Below are 21,784 nucleotides of genomic sequence, written 5' to 3'. Positions count from 1 at the left end.
AAGTTGTTTACACCAGATCAATGTACTTAAGTTACAGAAAGCAAGTTACGCCCACTAAGTTATGCCCAGTAAGTAAGTTAATCCCATTAAGTAGGTTACTTCCAGTAAGAAGGTTACTTTCAGTAATTAAGTTACGCCCAATAGATCAATGTAAGTAAGTTACAGTCACGCCCTGTAAGCTATGGTAAGTAAGTTACAGTTACACCCAGTAAGTTACGGTAAGTAAGTTACCAAGTGTAAATACTTAAGTTAATATTTTACAATGAAGGTAACAAGGGTCCAAAATGAACACAATCAAGCAATAAACCATAAGAAGCCGAAAGTGGACACATTGCCTCCCAAGTCCTCATATCCATAAAGTAATGTCTGTTAATTATTTAGAATAACATAGTCCCTCTCTCGGTTCCTGCTTTCCCTCAGCTCGACTCCCCCAACCGGGGATCTGTGTCTGGGCTCAAGCTCACCGTATGGTGAGGCCCATTTCCCAGGGTCCTCACACGGGAGCGATCCACACAGATTCCCTGGTGTGTGTGTGTGTGTGTGTGTGTGTGTGTGTGTGTGTGTGAGTCTGTATGGGAGCATCAACCCAGATTTTTGTGTCTTGCAAAATGAAATCATTGACAATACCTTGGTCTCCCAAAGGACAGTGCTTTGTTACCCGGCAACAGCCTTTACGACACTCATGATGTGTTAACTAAATACAATTTCAGATCAGCTTCCAGGTATTGTCTGATTTATGAGCCGAGTATTTGAAACAGTTCATTTCTTCTTTTTATTGCATCTATTTTGGGGGGGAGGGAAGAAGCAGAGCTGTAAGGGGATAAAGCTACTGTATCCCCTTAGTAGTGGCAGAGCTACGGCCAATGCAAACAATTGGGAGAACATTAGCAGAGGCCACCCTGAGAACAGTTATTTGCCCTTTTATGCTTCCTGCTGCCTGCGGTGACCAACGTATGATCTTGGTTTTAAAACACAAAGTAATTAGTTTTGCCCTTTTTCTCCTAACTTTCTTCAAAGTAAGCTAATGAAGAAGTAGCATTGGAAGGCAGTGGCTGGGGTTTGCTTGTGTATGTGCGTCTGCCCAGGTGTTTAAAAAATACATTAAGTGCTGTTTTTGAGATTTTTTGGCAGTTTCTGCTGACTCTTTCATCTCTCCAAAATGTTTTCTGCATCAGCAATTTTGTATTTGATTTGGAACATGTTCAAAATATTCTCCACCAGAGATTAGAAGGCAGCCTTGCGTAGAATGAGTAAAGAAATTCAAAAAAACGATCTTTGAGGGCCCCAGGGTGCTGCTGTTTCTATGGAGGGAAAGCAGCATTTCAGTACACATTTTGCTACTGAGCAGCAATTACCCACCAAGTTTTCCTCATGGCCAGTGATCGCTATGCCAAATGCTCTACAACATTTAGGGGATGTCATTTGCTAATTAAAATTCATTTGCTCTGACTGAAATTGGTATTTTAAGACAACTGACACAGGTTGTCTAGATGACTGGACCATTGATTTTGATACTGTTTTAAGGAATCACATATTTATTTTTTACAGAAAAGGAAGAACGGAAATAGTTTCTGCCATCTGAGAATTTGAGTTTAGTTGGGTGGTCAGTTTTATAAAAGCAGTATTTGCCTATCTATTTTATAGGAAACAATGGTCACTATTTAATTCACCTGTTTCTGCATCTGAGTCTTCCAGTATTTGAAATATTCTATAATGCAAATATATTAAAATGACTATTATATATAAGAATCCCTGTATAGAATATCAGATTGTGTGTGTGTGTATCAAATTTCTATTATATGCCAGGGTTCTTTACAAATGTTAATTCTCAAAACAGAGCTTTTGATTGCTTGTATTATTTATCAGCATTTTGCAAACTTGAAAATAGGCTCACAAGGCTTAAGGAATTTGCTGAACATATGAAGCTATATGAATTTGTGGCTATTTGAGTTATTGGCACATTCTCTAACTTCAATTCCAATATTGTTTGCAATATTCAACTTCTCTAGTGAGTCATTTAATGAGAAATAATAAATATTAATTAGATTGCACTTATTCTGTTCAGTAAAAGCATATTTCTAATACAAACAGTTTATTTTAAATTGTTAGTGGATTTTGTGTACCTATAGTGCATATGTTTCACCTTCCTTTTTGCTTTTGTGTATGCAGCCGTGTTCATATGTAGGTTTTGTGATATAAATCGTAAAATATATCTTCCCATGTTTGTGCTTGCATTTGTGGGATTATACAGCAGTAGGCTGAAAAACAAAACATACTTGGTGGTATTATTTGATACAAATACTTTGTCTTGTATTTCAAGTTGCTTTGCATAAATCATTATATACAAACTTATTTGTACAATTATAATTTTAATGTTGGTTTGAAAGTATGATGAGATGTCAGATTTCAAGAGTAACATAAGTATTTTTGAAACATGAAATTACTCAGCACATTGTCAAAATAAAGAAAACTTTTATTACTGAATGCTACTCATTTGCATTCAATAATAATAATTTCTAAGTCAAGATACACCAATCTTCATCAAAAAGTCTTATTTTTAAAATTCAAAATAAGTCATTAATTGTATACATCAAATTCCAGTTTGGCAATCTTGCTTTTCACATATTATTTAGTCTTATTTATAGAAATTAAACTTTTGGCTAAAAAAGGAAGTTTTTAACCTTGCCAAAATGAAGAGTTGCATGCTATCTTAAAACATTTAGCAAGAGCCATCCGAAGCACATATTTTTCCAATTTCCTCCTAGTTATTTTTAAATGATATTATCTGTTCCACAGTTTCTATAGAACAAGGGAATAAGGGAAGCAATTCATCTGTAAGAAAGAGGGCAGTGTTTACATTTAGAAATGGATAATGAGGGCAAAAGGCATTTGTAGAGATATAAGGAACAGATAACAAGTAACTACCCCAGATGCTGTGGGAAAGGGTCAGTGTCTCGAATGGCTCTGCATAGGGGAAGGTTTGAGAAGATTGAAATAATGGAGCAGACTATAAATAAAGCCCTCAGCCCTCAGCATGCCGTTACAGTAAGCACTATGTACACGACTGCCCAAAAACAGAGCAGTGTGGACTTTTCAAATTGAGAATTACAGGATTTGTCCAAATGTGGCTCTTTGTTCTCATGCCATCATCTTTGTGATTTTTAAGTTTTATAGGCCAGTGACCGATTTACTTCTACTGTGGAGAGAAAAAGAAACCCACTTTTAAAATTGGTAATTCAATTATCATTATTACTTAGACGTGTAATTTATTCATTTTATGAACAAGCAATGAATTTATTTTGCACCTGGTTTATTCACTTTCTATCTAAGACACACACAAATGAATCATTTCTGTGCTGGCCACGGCAGCCTCCCAGCTTAGCTCCCAAATTCCAGGCAGTGATGGAGATAGGACCCTGCTTTACCAAGATCATATTTACCATTGCCCTTGAGTTACTTTTATATAACCTAAAACTTGTCATTTCTTGGAAAACAAGTATATGTGATGTGGAAATAAGAAAAGGTATAAAAGTTAAGGTTCCAAAATATGTCCAAAATAATCATTGAGAAGAACTTAGTTTTAAGAGTTGAGGAGTTTAATAACACTTTAATCCCCTTTAACAAATAGTCCTTTGATTTAAAAGTCAAGGACTATTTATTGCAAGATATGGAGACTCTATGCCACCACAAGAGAGTGTTTTTTTTTTTTTTTTTTTTAAGAACAAAAGCGAAACCCAGAAGAAAACAAAACAACGGTGTGTAAGTATAGTCTTAGGAAACACTAACCATTCTTAAAAATCCTGTCTTTCAGGAAAGAACGGTGACCATCAGAAGACAAACAGTAGGAGGATTTGGATTAAGCATAAAGGTAGCCTGCCTTTCTAGTCTATCCTTACAAAGGCCGTGCAATAAGGGCTGAATTTGGGTGCATTTCAATGTTCGCTGATTAATAATTAGATAAGAATGGCTATAGCTGACTTCTTAATATTTGGACTGGGATGTAAATTAGGTAAGGTCCTCATGAAATTCCTGCAAACTCTTAGCATTTGATTTAGGAAATTTAGCAAAGGATATGGGAACTTTACCTTACCATTGAATGTAAGTCATTAACTTTCATTATGATGTCATGTACATATCTTTCATTTTCTTTTTTTTTTTTTTTTTGAGACAGAGTCTCACTCTGTGGCCAGGCGCCAGACTGGAATGCAGTGGCATGATCTCTGCTCACTGCAACCTCTGCCTCCTGGGTTCAAGCGATTCTCCTGCCTCAGCCTCCCGAGTAACTGGGACTACAAGCGGGCACCACCATGCCCAGCTAATGTTTTGTATTTTTTAGGAGAGATGGGGTTTCACCATGTTGGCCTGGACAGTCTCGATCTCTTGACCTCATGATCCGCCCACCTTGACTTCCCAAAGTGCTGGGATTACAGGCTTGAGCCACTGTGCCCGGCTGCATATCTTCCTTTAACCAACTGGAGTAGGAAGTGATGCTCTTTAATACAAGGAGCAATAACAATCTTTCACACTAACAAAGCCCAATAGTAAGTGAGGCATTGTATTCTGTTCATCTTAGTTTTCATTTTTTAAAAGGAAATGAGTAAATTCAATTTTATAGTGCTAATCATATAGGATAGACATAAGGTCTGCATAGGCTTCATTTTAAAAGTGAACATATGTATACATTTCAATTTATTATCAAATATTAAAGGCTTTTATTTTTTCTGTTATTGACTATTAGAGATGTACCATATTTGCGATTTGTTATCATTGAAATGAAGGAGAAATTTTTAAAGAATGGAAGATTGTATAAATATTGAACAGTTAATCTCATGACTGCAATGACTTTATCAAACCTACATCTCTTCATAGATTAATAAAGTTTAATTTTATAATTCTTGGGTTATTCATTTGACTTAGGGTGAAAATCTTTCATGTATTTCAAGTACACATTTCTTGGAATTTCAACACAACTCATGTCATATAGGTATGGAAAGCAGAACTCTAAATGCTGTGAATGTGAGCTCCAGTTGACTTTGTGAAAATGACTCAAGTAGAGATCAGTATCCAATAGTATTGTCAATGATAAGAATATTGTTCTACAGAGCATTAGCTTTAAAATATATTTTGTACATTCAGTTTAACAACATTAAACTTTATTTTATCACCAACCAAGACCAGGGAGGCATGCGGAACAAATTATAGAATGTGGAAAGTATGCCATGAGAATTTCATCTCTCAATAAATGAGATTTTTTGGTTTGCTTCTTTTTTTTCAAAATTTTTTGCTAGGCTGTTTACTGAGATTGCTGTAAAGAATTTAAAGGTACCACTAAAGATACCAGAAAATCCATAAATAAAATCTAATAATGAGAGCTGATTTTATCTGAAATAATCATTTTTACTGAACTGGTCACTAACTCTATTTCTGGTAGTAGAGCTTACTTTAATTTTGTGTCACCTAGAAATCTTCTTTTCCTTTTTTTTTTTTTTTTTGTTGTTTGTATTTATAATTTAAACTCAATAATACAATGCTATCTATTTCAACTAAAATATCACATTTTAACCTAGAGAGTTTCTAAAGATGCAAAAATTTTCCTAAATAAATCTTTTCAGTTTTATATTTTCATTTTTAATCCAAACCAAACTATTATATATGTAATAAATAGAATAATTTTATGAATTAAATAAATATGCATTTTCCATTCAAAATATTGACAAAAAAGTGGTATTTGAACTATGATTAATATCTTACATTGGAATGAACAAAAAAGAACATTTTACACAATTCTTATAACATACACACTCTGACAAGAAATACACACATTAATACTTTTATTTAGAATATTACCCATTCATCCTAAAGAAATTCCTTTTGTGGCTTTTTATTTTTACTTCTCAATACTTACCTCTGAACTTCATTTTTCTATTTTTAAACTATCTTTTATTTGGATCATTTAGATTAAAATGTGATTCTTCTAAGCAGCAATGTTATTACAAAAATCTCTTTCCCCTGTCATATGTGAATTAAATAAGCTACAGTGTTTATTTGTTAGCATTACTTTCCTTAGATCTGAGAATTTAAACACATGTATAAACATTTTTTTTAAATCATTCTAGTCTAGAAGCAGAATTAGTATTTTAATGATGAATTATTTATTTATACTTTTCAGAAGCAATTTGAGCCACTAATATAAGTCTGCATATAAATACATAAATGCATATCTTACCCTTTTGCTTAGTTAAGTAATCCTCACTGGCACACGCCCAGAACATTCATGATGAGAATTACTGATTAAAATCTTTGCAGTCTCTAAGTAAGGTAGCAGAAGGAAGGTGGTATGTTAGATAACTGAAAAGTCATTTTCCAGTGTAGTTAAGATTCCTACAGGTGCTTGTGAATTCCTGGACTCAGAACACATGGTATTTTAGTTTTATATTAAAAAACACTCGTCTTTAAAAATCCTGGCTAAAGGGTAACAAATGTCCATTTTTTTTTGAGACGGAGTTTCTCTCTTGTTACCCAGGCTGGAGTGCAATGGCGCAATCTCGGCTCACCGCAACCTCCGCCTCCTGGGTTCAGGCAATTCTCCTGCCTCAGCCTCCCGAGTAGCTGGGATTACAGGCACGCGCCACCATGCCCAGCTAATTTTTTGTATTTGTAGTAGAGACGGGGTTTCACCATGTTGACCAGGATGGTCTCGATCTCTTGACCTCGTGATCCACCTGCCTCGGCCTCCCAACGTGCTGGGATTACAGGCTTGAGCCACTGTGCCAGGCCACAAATGTCCTTTTAAGTCAGAATGCAATCAAACACTCTAACAGGTGCTGCTAGACGTCAAACCAGCTGGCCATGACCTTCACTCCTGACGGATCTTGGCTTGGGGACTTTCCTGGCACAGTTGCCACTGTGCACTGTGGTGACTCCTCATGTCTCCCCAGAGCATGTGCAGGGACAGCATGGAGCGGCTTCTTTGGTAGGTCTGAGTCCAGTGTTTTGCTGGTTAACATGTCTCAGTGGCTGTGGGCAACATGATGTCTCTAGCTAGCACTGTCCACACATCCTTGATGTCTGCTGCCCACATGCAATATTGCTGTCTCTCTCTCAAGCCCTCCAGCTAGAATACCTTGCAGAGTGTAAGGTGGTGGGAAAATAAAAGTTAGCCTTTACCTTTGTTTTTCTTCTTTACCTTAAATAAGACATAGTTCTGTAGCAGGAGCTGCGGGCCGCAGGAAACAGAGCCCTCAAACACTGAATGCGGGAGGAAGGAGTTTATTATTATTATTATTATTACAGCTGGGAGCCCAGCGATGCTTCCAAATTACCCAGCTCGTCTAACAAAGGAACATTCTGCCTTTATATAGGCTCACACTTTAGATATCACTCGTGGAAGAATCTTAGGTTTACAACCTTAGAAATTACATATGAAGATTTACAGCTCTAGGACTCACATGGGAAATGGTTTCGGGTTTGATCTTATTTTAATAGAAAACGGTGCCTTCCCGTTTCCCCAATACCAAGCCTGCCACCTACAGGAAGGTGAATCAGGAGGTTCCAGTGGGTCAGCCTTTTCTTCTATTGAAATGCAGTGTGGCAGTCGAACGGGAGGTTGATCCCAGATGCCTGGGTCCCCTTCCTCAGTTCAAACTTCTGGAACAAAAATATATGCAGGTGGCTTGCAGGTTGAGGCAGTTCTGTGTCTCTGTGGTTTAATACTAGGGCTTTAACTCTTCCCTTGAAGGGCTAATGCCACTATACGATGTAGAGCACATTGAGGAGGGTTCCCACCTCCAAAACTCCTGAAATCCCAAAGAATAAGAGGAACATATATACTTAGTAGAAATGAAAGGAATATTGTAATGGCTTTACATATTTTAAATATGATTTAGATGAGTTTGAATTTTTTTCGTTTCAAATTTTGTCTAGTTTTCTTTCTATTATTCCTTAATTTTTTTCTTTAAATTTTTTGAAGTATATTCTTTGGAGTTGCTTACCAAATACGAGCCTGTCCTTTGAAAGTCATACTTATCAACTCATCTCCAAAAATGCTAGACACTCAATTTGTAACACAGCCACCCCAAAAGGATTCTGACATCAATTACATTGAGATTTAAGCTGGCAATTACCGATTTACCTTCATGGACATATTCGTCCTTTAGATTCCTGAAATCCTATCATTTTACAACAAGAATGTTTGACCCTGAATAAGTAAAGACCAAAATTACCTATTTCTCCATGTTAATTTGAAATAATAAGAAAAAAACAAAAGCAAGAGCAGAGCCAGAAATGACCTCTGAGCACAGCGGCCAACCTTAGCTCATGCTGCACATGCAGAAGCGGATGCCTTGACCGGGGAGGTGCCGCGCACAGGCTGACTCTTACTCTCGCATTCTTGTCTCCAAGTTTTGATGAATTTTTGTCCTCCAGTCCTAGAGTGAAAAGAAATTCTTTTTTAACCTCTGGGGAGAATGCCCATTCCTGGATTGTGCTACTTTCTCTGCCTTCCTGTCTTGTGCTCGGGTTATTCTTTCACGGCTGTTTAGCAAATACGGAAGGATCAAATGAGTAATGGCTAATATTTATGCTCCGCTTATTAAGCGCCTGCCAAAATGTAATGAGGTGAAATTTGGAGGGCACGACACAGACATTTACATCTGGGCCTCTGTCATCTTCAAGTGAAGCAAACTCCTACTCTAGGCCCTCAGAGGGGAGAGCGATGCCACCTCCCTCTGATCGGAACCCTTGCAGGGCTTCACGCGCCCCGCCAACTCCTGCTCCCGGCCCCCCAGCCGTCCTTGCTTACCCACGCTGTTCTTTCTCTCAGGTTGCCTTGGAGAGGCTTCCTCACACCTGCGGTAACTTTTGGCATTCTTTGAGAGTGATTTAGGTTTCTTCCTGCCTGTTATTATTTAATTTTCCTTGATTGAAACATCTCGCAAAAACCACACACTACTGTTTTTTTTCCCCCCTTGTATTAATTTGTGCATCACTTTTAAAAAAATCGAACTCTTCTATTTACTTTTCACAAAAATTTCCACAGAAAGCCCTATTCCCCCAAAACTGGACAAAAGAACCACTAAACTTTCAACTCAATAGCACATTCTGTTGTCTGTTCTTAGGCAGAGCCTGCCCCTTGGAAGCTGTAGATTCAGCAGGCTGGTGTCATCCTGCACATGGCCTCGAGCCTGGCTGCTTTGCCCTGCTTGCAGTGCCATTTCTACTGGCATTTCCTGGTTCTTCTCCCAGCCCCACCAACGCCTGTCTCCTTCCCCTCCCAAGGGCCCAAACTCTGGTCTGGACCAAGCAGAGGTTTGGCATTTATGGAGGTGGCAAACCACATTGCCATGTGTGTACCTGTGCAACAATCCTGCATGATCTGCACATGTACCCCAGAAGCTATAGTACAATTAAAAAAATAAAAAATAACTGTAATAGTTTCCTCAACTCCATCTGCAGAAATCACCAAATTTTCACATCGTACAATCCAGGATTATCGTCTTTTGCCTTATTCTTCTTATAGGAATTACCACAGGGATAATTATGTGAAAGCAAACCATCATCTTTTCCTTCTAAGGCTTTTATTTCTCTCTCATCTCTTTTAAAATTCAACATTGTCCATTTGTACATTATTAAATTATACTTCTGATCATTGTCATTTAAAAAATTACCTTGGGGGGAAAGGATGCTTTAAATATTACTATAAAAATATTTTATGCAATATTTTCCAACAAACACAACTTTCTTATGGAAATCATAAATTATTTAGGTCCATTAAATAAATGTATGCAATCAGAAGTGGTTTCTCTTCAGAAGCTTTAACAATCAAAAATATAATTATATTTTGCAGCAATCAAAAAATATAATTATAATCATTACTTTAAATCTTCTCATTTATAAATAATTGCTAATATTTATGCCCTACTTATTAATTGCCAGATTCTGAGCTAAATACTTCATATTTTGTTTAAGTTGCCTTTATTATTCAGAGAAGTAGATAACTATTGCTATACTTCCCACAATGAGATTGCATGTCAAGAAGTTAAGTAATTCATGATTGTTGTAAGCAGTAGAGTTGAACTTCCGTCCCCCGGAAGCTGATGACAAAGGCCTTACTCTTAATAACTAAGCTTAGAACTATAAAACCTGGAACAAATTACCTCAAAATGCTCTACTCAGGGACACAAATCATGTTTCCTCTCTATGCCATTTACATTCTGGTTTATTTAAAACTGAAATAAGGCCAGGTGCCATGGTTCACACCTGTAATCCCAGCACTTTGGGATGCCGAGGCAGGGGAACAACTTGAGGTCAGCAGTTTGAGACCAGCGTGACCAATATGGTGAAACCCCATCTCTACTAAAAATATATAAAAAACTTATCCAGGTGTGGGAGCGCACGCCTGTAGTCTCAGCTACTCAGAAAGCTGAGGCAGGAGAATTCCTTGAACTCAGGAGATGGAAGTTGCAGTGAGAGATCACACCACTGCACTCCAGCCTGGGTGACAGAGAGAGACTGTCTCAAAGAAAATAAAAATAAAAATAAAATAAAACTCAAATAAATGGATCCAAATGACCAAGATCAAGTAAGCCATTTTGTAAGATAAAGGGTTGCGTGCAAATTTTCCAAATAAAATATGTCTTTATAGTAGGTATAATAAATGTGTGCCTTTTAACTTATTAGTGATGTCTGGGCAAAAATAATTAAATAGCACCTGTTGTTATAAGTGCATGGACGTGTTTGTGTGCATTTCTCTGCATTCTGCTTCCCCTATTACTTTTACTCAAATCCGATTAGCTTGTTTTCACTATACACAAAGTGATTATGTTCATTTCCATCATAAAAGTAGATAACAGGCAGACAGTAATGCTTAAATAGAGGATTACGAGTTAGTCCCAATAATTAGTTGAAAGCACTGGTCAATTATCATTTCAAAGATTATTACTTTTTTATTAAATAACTTTATTGAGATGTAGTTCCAATACCATACAATTTGCCCATTTAAAGTGTGTAGTTAAATTGTTTTTAGTATACCCATGGATCTGTGCAAATATTATGACAGTCAATTTTAGAACATTCTATCACTTCCAGAAGAATTCCCGTATTTATTCGTCACCTTTTATCCTGTCTCCCCTACTTCAGTCCCCCAGCAGCGACCATTTCCCTATTTTAGACTTTCATAGGAAGACAATCATATACAATGTGAGACATTTTTTGCCATTATTTTTTGCCAAAATCAAGCTAAGTATGTTGGCAGATAAAGGGAGCATCCCGAAGGAGACGGCCCTTGCCCACGTCCCTCCAGTGATACTCTTTTACGTACCTCTTCTGCAGTTGTTCATTCAAGCTCTTAACTCTAATTACTGTTATTCTCTGCTTGCAAGTAGTTTATTTTCTCTAAATTGAAAAATAATGGTTAGCTGTATGTATCTTCCCTGCACTCCCATGCCCATAATATGACTGATTGATTAACTGGTTGATTGAATAGTAATAATATTGAACTAAACAGATTATTGGGCAAGACTCCTGATGCGCTAAAAGCATTCGAGGTTTTATTTGGTGGTATTTCACAGTAGGGCTGGTAAAAGTCATTGTGTAGCGTCCTTCTCAAAATGCTTTAGATGGGGTTTCATATCCTTCTTCTGATAGAACTAGCTGTAAAATCCAGTATACTTTGTAAAAAGAATGTTACAAAGTTGAAAGGTGTATGTCCGAATGTTACCAGGTCTGTGCTTTAGAACACTGCCTCCTTTTTCCTAGTCTTGGATTTCTCCATAAGCTGAAAATAACAGTGTTCAGTTGATTCAACCTTTCTCTAAAGCAGAGCCACAGCCCTTCCCAGGAATGCCTTGGAAAGAAGATGGCGATGAAAGCCTTGCCTTGATCTCAGGCCATTTACGTTCCAGTGGGAAAGCAGACCTTCATCGAATTGTTACCTAAATAAATGTAAATCACGGACACGATCCAGTGCTACATAACTGAATTATTTCAAGTAAGGAGACACCGAAGGAGGGGGCTTTAAGCCAAAATTTAAAAAATGGAGAGTTTTTCCAGGTTACAAGGGAAGGAGGAGCATACCAGGCCAGAGAGCAGTGCGTGCTGGACTCCTTCAGGCTCAGGGCGATGGAGGTCCAGGAGCTGCTCTGGAAGAGAGGCTGTTTAGAGATTTTCATCATTATTCCAGTGTCACAGAAGCCTATCACCTGTTCTAAACGAGGCAAGCCACATAATTTGGTTATTTACTGGAAACCCTTAAATTTCCCTATTTACGCCCTGAACTAAATCCAATTAACTATGACAGCTGAGCTGCTCACATTTTCTCCAGTAATGAAGGGAGTATAATTTTGAGTTCTAATTTTATCTTCCGAGTTTTGTCTTAAAATTTAGTAATTACTAAAGTCATTTCCAGAAATTAATTTAAAAAGTGTGTCAGAGCTCCAAATGTCTAATTTAAAAGAATGAAAGAAAGAAAAAAACAGGCCAGGCATGGTGGCTCACGCCTGTAATCCCAGCACTTTCGGAGTCTGAGGCAGGAGGATCATCCGACTTCAGGATGAACCTGGCCAACAAGGTGAAATCCCGTCTCTACAAAAATACAAAAATTAATCGGGCACGACGGTGGGTGCCTGCAATTCCAGGTGCTCAGGAGGCTGAGGCAGGAGAATAGCTTGAACTGGGAAGTCGAGTTTGCAATGAGTCAAGATCGCACCATTGCTATCCAGCCTGGAAACAGAGTCAGACTCCATCTCAAAAAACTAAAATGAAGTGAAAACAGAAAATCGAAAACCATATTTGGATTCAAACGATTCAAATCTTAGGATAAGTTTTGCATATAAAAGAAAAATGATGGTAAAATAAAGGTTAATTACATTTTGCATTTCAAAGATAGTTACAACAGTCTCCCCTTAACCTTGGGGCATACATTCCAAGACCCCCAGTAATTGTCCGAAGCTGCAGACAGTGTTGAATAAATCCTATACTGCATGTAACCTCTTTGCTTACATACGCATATTCATGATAAAGTTTAATTTACAAATGAGCATAGAAAAAGATTACCAATAACTAATAATAAGATGGACAATTATAATAACACCCTGTAATGAAAGTGATGTGAACGTGCTTCCTTTCTCTCACCAAATACTGTATTATACTATACTCTGGGTAACTGAAACCATAGAAAGTGAAACACAGATCAGCAGGGGATTACTGTACCAGTCTGGGTATTGAAGAAAGATTGGGATTATTGAGTCAATCCTCAGAAAATCTCTATATCAACAGCCTTTTCTATGGACGCCAAGAATAGGTTTCCCAATGTCCTGCCATGGTAACTTGCATTAATAATCTATGCATTGAAAAAAACCTTTGAGTTCAGTAGTAGAATGAGAGAAAAGGATGAAATACAAAACGGCTAAAGGAAAATACGCATAACAGCCTCACTGATGAGACCAGCAAACACATTGCTGCTCTCTGTCTCAAAACATCTGAATCACAATATCTGGATGACTGTTTCATCTTTTATTCTACCTAAAAGTTCACTAGTTAATGATTCATTTGAGTTAACCAGCTTTTTCCTTCTAAGAAACAGAGATGCATCCTTAATATCCTTTCTAATTTCCAAGAATCTCGAGAAGCTGTCAGTGACCTTAGGCTGTCCTGGAAAAGCCTTCGACTTTTCATTCATTCATTCATTCATTTATTCATTCAATTCAACAAACATTTCAAAGATAAATCTGATATTATTCCAAGCATGGGGGTTACATCAATGCACAAAACAAACAACCAAAAAAACATCTGTGCCCTCAAGAAATTTGCATTCTCCTTAGGGATGGGAAGGAGAAGAAAACTATTAATAAGTGTAAGAAATGAATAAATAGCACTTTAGAAGCTGATGAGTCTAATGGAACAAAATAGAGCAGATAATAAGGGACAGGGAATTTGGAGTCCTAACTCATAAATATTTAGGGTCTTAGATGGGATTAGTTCTAATCTTATTTACAACTTTAATGCTATGTGAGTTTCCTCATAAATTAATAGATGGACTATGTTAGCACACTAGCCATCCTTTATTCAGTGTTTGCTGTGTGCTAAATGAGCATTTAATTTCCACTGTACCATAAGCCACAAATCACTGTCTCTGCTCAGACCAGAGGCAGGGTCATCTTAGACAGTCACTGCTTGTTAGGGACACAGACTGAAAGGCAGAACAAGTAGGAGCTGTTGTAACCTATGCCAGTGACTTCCCCCACAGAGCTGAGGGGTGAGGTTGCTGTGAAATAGTGAGGAAAAGGGAATTGAGCAAGGGGTTTGAAATTCAGTGTGAGCAGGACAGTTTTTATTATCTTAATGATCACATTTCTTCTTAATATTCTGGAAGTGAAAAGTAGTCTACTTGCCAAGAAAAAAAATTAAATATTTCTGCTTTTCTACAAAACTATTGACTATTTAATATTTAAGTATACTGGCAATTAAGTGTTAAAAATGGACATGCATGGGAAAAAAGTATATCTCTTTCAAAAAAAGAGCTTAGGTGGTTTACATATTCTGAAGACAGAACAACGTCAATGGAATTCAGAGCGTCCTTTCAACTAGCCTGTGTTAAAAGTTTTATGCTTCTTTTTTTTCTATGACATATTATCCTTTTATGTACTGATTTCATTTTCCAACCTTCTCAATTCTGTAATAAAGAAATGGGATTTCTGTCCAGTTTTTAAGGATTTATTTTGTTTTCTTTCACGTAAGTTTAGTTTACTTATCTTTCTTTTTTCATATCTCATTTGGTCAAATAAAAAATAGTACTACTGCAATATTCTTGGCAGTATGCTTCACTCTGTAATTTGTTTGGTATGTGCTTTCACACAAGGAGGAATTCAATACTAAGGAAGGAAATGCAGATGAATCTCTGGTTTTCATGCATATGCACCTTCTGATTTTGTTTATGCATTTGTGCAGGTAAAAGTCTCTCTGCTTCCTTAGCATCCCAAGGGGTCACTGTTCCACCAAGAGTCCTTAGCTGCCAGCACAGAATAACTTAGCAGGAGAACAGAAACACATAATTGTATGGTGTTTGGAATCCTTAATGAGAATTTCTGCAACAGGCAGCACTGTTAAACATTGCAGAGAATGGCTCTCTAAATACGTAATCAATGTTTGTTGATAAATGAAAACTTCCAAACGTAATTGTTATTATTGGATGTCCAGCAAAATTCTAAACAGATTGATCATTTTCGTGGGATCACTGTCTACTCAGTGGAGAAATAACGCAAGTTTATTTAAATTCTGCCTGGTGTCCACTTCACATTCCCTTCAGAGCCTGCATGGTTTCTCAGCTAAAAGCAGCATATTTTTTTTTTATTATTAAAAAGTACAATATATGATTTTCTCTTTTCAGGGAGGAGCAGAACATAATATTCCAGTTGTTGTTTCAAAAATCTCCAAGGAGCAAAGAGGTAACGTGTTTAGAGAATTGTATTCCAGCCATTTATTTGTAAGGCATTGTTTTTGAAGCGTGAGACAAGAACCATAAATCAGGATGTGATTGACTGGCTCCAGCTTCCCCACCTTCAGACATTAATGGCTGACTCTGCTTCCTAAGTCTCGCCCTTTATCCTCCTGTGGGGAAGAACTTCTCTCACATAAGAGGAGCAAGGATGAAAATAGAAACCTCTGAAAGGTGTGCAATAGGGACTGCACAGCTTTTCAGTTGCTTTATTAAACCAACAAACATACAAAACTAATGAAAACAAGTCCCATCAAGTAAAGACAATTTCAGGTATCTGTTTTTCAGTTCTCACACACAGTTTTACTCAGCTAACCATTCATATGAAACTGGAGGGAAAATAATGGAGATAGAAAGCAGACGTGGCAAGAACTGAAATTAGTAAAACAATGTAATGTTTCGGTATGAACTTGGAACCAATTCCATAGCTGATGGATCGAGTGTCTGTGTCTTCAACTTTTTCACAGAGACCTAATAATCATAAGTGCACGAGAAAACGTGGTCATTTACCCTTAGAAGAGTGACTAATGTTTGGCGACTGTTAGGTCTGCAAAAGTTAAAGTAAATGGAAATATCTCTGCATGTGTTTCAATAAGTAGGCTGAATCATATTGTTTTGAATTGCCATATTTTGTAGGTCTTTTAAGATGCCAACCATAAAAAAACCCTTACTTTTCTGTTTATAAGTTTTATCTTTATTAATTGAAAGCCCTTTCATCTGTATAACAAAAACAGTCAATGCTTCATCAACTGTGCTTTTTCATTTTCCATTTACAGCGGAGCTTTCGGGCCTACTTTTTATTGGAGATGCAATTCTACAGGTATGCATTTGTCATTATGTATGCCATCTAAACATTAAATCAACTGACAGTATGCCATGGGAAACTATGCTTTCCTTTTCATTGCAGATAAATGGCATTAATGTGAGAAAATGCAGACATGAAGAAGTGGTGAGTTTTCTTTTTCCTAATGTTGTAATTTTCCCCATGTGCAAATAAGAATTTAGTGCATTGCCAAAAACTGTCATTCTGTTCATTAGGCAGATATGACATTTATTCAGTGTGATATCAAATTTTCAAATGTTCTCTAGTTGATTTTTTTAAATTAGAAATAGATTAATGAGTCCTTTCAAGGATGAAGTGTGTTTTGAAGAATTCTTACTTACGGATGGTCATTTTCTGTGTTTTTACAGTCTTTATATCCACCCCTACCAGTCAACGTCCACTAAATATACCACTGCGTGAAATAGATCTCTAAATCTCTGTAGATGTTTCAAAGCTTAAACCATACAATTATGCCTGTAGAATGTCACACAGTACACTCAGCTCTCCCTCTTCACGGGATTGCACATAGGCAGATTCAACCAACCATCCATAGCAAATATTTGGGGAAGAACACTAAGAAATAGCAAGTAATAATAAAAACAATACAAAGCCATTTGACAACTATCATATAGTATTTGCATTTCATTAGATATTAGAAGGTATCTAAAGATGAATTTGGGCACACAGGAGGATGTGCATAGTTTATATGCAAATACAACAACATATTATATAAGGGACTTAAGCATCCATGCCTGTAGGTATCCTCTGAGGTTTTTCCTGGAACCAATCCCCCACAGATAGATTACCTAGGAACAAACGAAAGGGCATATAAAGACTGCGTGTGTGTGAGTATGTGTGTTTGTGTGTGCAAGTGTGTGTGGTGAGAGAGAGGAGAGAGAACCTTAAACTCAAGGCAGACAGGTTTAGCACTAGACAGAGTAGTCATCCAGTTTTACCTCAATATTTTCTTGGATTTGTAGATGTGCAGATTCCCAAACTCTGGAATTAGATATTCTAATTCAGCAAGTTTGGGTGGGCCCAGGGATGTGGATTTTAGCAGCCGACCTAAGTGGTTCCATTATAGGTGGCCTCTGAGCTAAACTTTCAGAGGAACTGAGAGCTTAAGGAATTTCTGTTGCGGGTGGTGAAATGACATTAGAAAAATAGAAAAAGGAACAGGACTGCGGTAGACGTTCTGGGGCCTGTCTGTGGGGTTGATTAAATACCATTCGGAAACCTCACTGATTTCTGCAGCAGCTCCTGTGGGAAATACTAGAGGAGAAATTGTATTTAAAAATTTATACTCAAAGGTCAAAGAAAATAAGAAACACTGTAGGCCTTTCACTTGTCCCAGCTCAAGTTTATTTGGTTTTGGATAGAATGCTCCTCTGTTAAAAGCTGTTTGAAGAAAACTACGTTGATACAGTTCAAATCTCAGAGCAGCAACCTCAGGTGTCTGTGAAAAGCCGTGCTGCGGACGTGCTGATAGGAAGGAGGGTTTCTAATTAGGAACACTTTGCATAACTAATGAAGGTTTTTTTAGTATTTGTCACTTGTCTTTGTCTTCTTAAAATCTTATCTGAGCCATGCTCTTGCCACTCTGTGCTCAACTTCATGTAAAATATACACATTTCAAGTCCCAAGTTCCCTACCAATATGTGCAGAGAAAAGTAATATTTTAGAACAAAATTGTAAACAAGTGAGAAACCAGCACAGCACAGAGCCTTCTATTTTGCAGATTCCTATGTAAATTTTAAATATAGTCACAGAAGTAAAGCTGCTTGTAACTTGACTCTCTTTTCAAAAGTACAAAGTGATTTTAAACTCATTAGCTAGGGAGTGAAAACAAGCGCATTCTCTTTCAGAGCCTCATGCTGTTAGATGGAATGCAATTTGCCTTCAGAGGCAGGCAGCACGCTCAGACACACTGAGATGGAGCTTTGATTAAACAGATTAGGGCGGCATGAAAGATTAGAATGCGCTCATAATTCCACTTCTGAATGGTGCTCATTCTGTTATAAAGGAAAGAAATTTAGGATTGCATTGCAAATTGTATGTGGTCCTTCAGAATAAACTTTAATTTTTTTTCTGAGAAGCTTAAGTCTACCAGCTTTGAAATATGGGTACCAACATTTTTATTTATTTCTAATCTGTGACTTTCCAACAGCTATTAGATGCTTTGTTCTCACTGCTTATTAGCTAAAGCCAATAGACTTACACCTCAGTAGAACAGAGATACTAATTAAATGTTTAATAATAAACCTACAAGGGCAGAAAAACGTATAACAAGCTTAGAGAATGTAGGTGGTTTTGAACAAGCGTGCTGATATTTCGCATTTCTTATTCCAAATAGCATGCTGTTATGCCACATTCCTTGTAAACTACCAAATTCAGAAACAAATTGGGCCGGTATGAAAGCATGTTGTTTGTGCAGGTAACTTTTGTTTTATGCACCTACTGTGTACTTTGATGTTAGAAATTCTGCATTCAGCCTCTAATCAGCTTTACTGTCAAGCAGGCTTCAACAGTGTCAATGTTACTTTTGTGTTTGAGTTATCAGGTTTGATTTATATAGAAGGGGGGTTTTACATTGTCCACTGTGGGTGCTCAGTAGATGTTTGGATGGGATTCTGTAACGAAATACCAAGAATGAGATCCCTGAAGCATTTGCATCTGCGGTGTACATTTCTCATGGGGCCAGTATGGGAGTATAGTAGGTGAATTCCCGGCTTCGCTCACATCACCCGCTGCATTCTTACTGGAAGACTGTTAAGGAAGAGAAGCCCACAGCTTCCTCACGAAGGGAAACTAGAACCAGTGCCCAGCACTGCTTGGCATGCAGCATGGTGGCCACATAGGGCTTCGGTGCCGAGAAAAAACTCTATGCAGATCCCAGCTCAACCGTAACTAACATAATTTAAGCCAAACAAAACGAACTAACCTTTTCTATTTCTCTGATATATATTTATAAGAATGAACGGCCGGGCGCGGTGGCTCACGCCTGTAATCCCAGCACTTTGGGAGGCCGAGGCGGGTGGATCAAAAGGTCAAGAGATCGAGACCATCCTGGTCAACATGGTGAAACCCCGTCTCTACTAAAAATATACAAAAAATTAGCTGGGCGTGGTGGCACGTGCCTGTAATCCCAGCTACTCGGGAGGCTGAGGCAGGGGAATTGCCTGAACCCAGGAGGTGGAGGTCGCGGTGAGCCGAGATCACGCCATTGCACTCCAGCCTGGGTAAGAAGAGCGAAACTCCGTCTCAAAAAAAAAAAAAAAAAAAAGAATGAACCACCAATAAATGTTATAGGAATGAATGAGATTAACATATGTTAAGCTCCAAGCATACACCTGGCAATTAAGCGGTCATTATTTTGATGCCACCCAGTGGCACCGCTCACAGGCTGCTGTTCTTCTCCCTGTTCCCTCTCCGTGGGCACTGCCAGGTCAAGGTGACTGCCTGATTAGGACCCATGATGGGCCCTGGGGGTGGGTCACACACAGACAGAGTCAATGCTGCTGCTCAGCGTCACAGGGTCCCTCCACCAATTCCAGTGGGGAGTTGACCTGGTCACCCCCAGCAAGAGTGGCAAGATCCTGTGAAAAATGGGGATTCCTCGTTCATCCTAGCAGCATGTGTTTTTATTTTCCATGTGACCATGTTTTGGAGCTTATGAGTTGTGCTTCCAAGACACCAAAGCCCCTCAGAAAAACCAATCTATTGCCACTACTGATGTTAGTATTGATGGTAATTACCTTACCACTGAACCCAAGACACATAAGCCAGTGGTCATCTCTATATCTTGTCATCTATATTTTTCTTTTGCTTAACAAGCAAACTGATCACATATCAAGAATTGTCTGAGTGGCTGGGCACGGTGGCTCAAGCCTGTAATCCCAGCACTTTGGGAAGCCGAGGCGGGCAGATCACTTTAGGTCAGGGGTTCCAGACCAGCCTGGCCAACATAGTGAAACACTGTCTCTACTAAAAATACAAAAATCGGTTAGGCATGGTGGCACATGCCTGTAATCCAAGTTATATGGGAGGTTGAGGCAGCAGAATTGCTTGAACCTGGGAAGCGGAGGTTGCAGGGAGCTGAGATCATGCCACTGCACTCCAGCCTGGCAGACAGAGGGAGACCTGTCTCAAATAATAATTATAATAATAAATAAAGAATTGTCTGCGTGCCATCTATGCAAAAAGCACTGAGACTGAGTTCTTTGAGTGAAAAGAATATACAAGTAACTCTACTGCAGTAACCTTGTTGATATGTGGGCATCACTGCTTTAGATTTTAACAATTGTGTATGCAGAAAATTGAAGAAAACTATTAGAAAGGGGGTAATATGAAAACAATGTTTATTTATGATGCTATTTAATATAACAATGATGATCTTATCCACTAGAATCATACGAATTAAGATTTTACTATACAGCAGTGTTTGTTGAATTAAAAAGCATCCTGGTTCTAACAAGATAATCCATTCATATAACTGAGGTTTCCATCGAATGAGAGCTTTGAAAGAGGAGATCATTAGGTAAAGCAAGATGGATGCACAGCTGACTCCTGAGGCTCCCTTTTAAAGTAACATTTGCACTTTCAGACTTGAGATTTATGTTTCCAAAAAATATGTTCATCTACTTTTTGTTTCTATGATTCTCATGAACAGAATTTATTAGGTAATTTGAATTGCAAATAATTAACACCTAATTCTGAAGGTACGATTGTGAACTAAACTCTAAGAAACCTTCTTAACTCTAAAAGAATAGAATGAGTAGCTAAAATTCTATAATTTAAAATGACACCTTCATACAATGAAAACAAATGCTGGTGAAAGCTAATGAAGAAATACTAGTTTAAAGCATTTTTCTTGTTATGAGATATGCTTAACTTTGTTTAAAACTTCCATTGGAGTAAGAACATATGCTTTTTACTTTGGATTAATCAGACAAAAACAATACAAGAGTTATAACAAATCATCTGAAGAAAGGCATAAATGTATTTATTGGAACAGTCTGGGAGGCTTTATGTGTCACTAAGGAACATATTTAGGATGTGAGTTGAGCACACAGATCATTTTAGATCAAAATATCATTAGTTTCAAATCATATTTTACCTAACTGCTAACGATTACATTGTTTACAATCTGGAAACAGGTTTTGGGCTCTAAGTGATTAATACTACCTTAAGAATTCTAACCATAGTGGATAGTTTTTCTTTGAATTAGCTTTCACCAAGGAAAGTCATATAAAATGTCATTTAACTTTTAATATTTCCCAGTGCTCTGGGAAATGCTGAGTGCAAACCCAAAAGGCCAGAAATACTGTCTGCACTATGTCTGCAGTTGAAGAGAAATAAAATATCCTTGTCTTATTTACAGACTTAGCTTTCCATTAACACTTTTAGAAATGCCTTTTTTACTAGACCAACATGTCTTTCTCCTGCAGAGGTTATACATCTAGACAGCACGG

At 37.6% G+C, this 21,784-nt stretch overlaps 1 protein-coding gene across 7 annotated transcripts in view; it reads left to right on the top strand.

Moving 5' to 3' along the window:
* The window catches only part of SNTG1 (syntrophin gamma 1), a 924,527-nt gene that overhangs the window by 526,970 nt on the left and 375,773 nt on the right, over positions 1 to 21,784 (top strand). For 6 of the 7 annotated variants that reach the window (XM_017965333.4, XM_035276805.3, XM_054246489.2 and 3 more), the window contains 4 exons: positions 3,812 to 3,868; positions 15,383 to 15,440; positions 16,267 to 16,310; positions 16,398 to 16,439. In XM_017965333.4, coding sequence (XP_017820822.2) covers positions 3,812 to 3,868; positions 15,383 to 15,440; positions 16,267 to 16,310; positions 16,398 to 16,439 — 201 coding nt within the window. The remainder of the gene's footprint in view (positions 1 to 3,811; positions 3,869 to 15,382; positions 15,441 to 16,266; positions 16,311 to 16,397; positions 16,440 to 21,784) is intronic. The other variant, XM_035276806.3, reaches the window with a different exon arrangement.

This window comes from Callithrix jacchus, chromosome 16 (genome assembly GCF_049354715.1).
Source record: "Callithrix jacchus isolate 240 chromosome 16, calJac240_pri, whole genome shotgun sequence".
Lineage (NCBI taxonomy): Eukaryota > Metazoa > Chordata > Mammalia > Primates > Cebidae > Callithrix > Callithrix jacchus.
The sequence above is the reverse complement of the archived record's forward strand: the minus strand, read 5'-3'. Positions and strand labels throughout refer to the sequence as shown.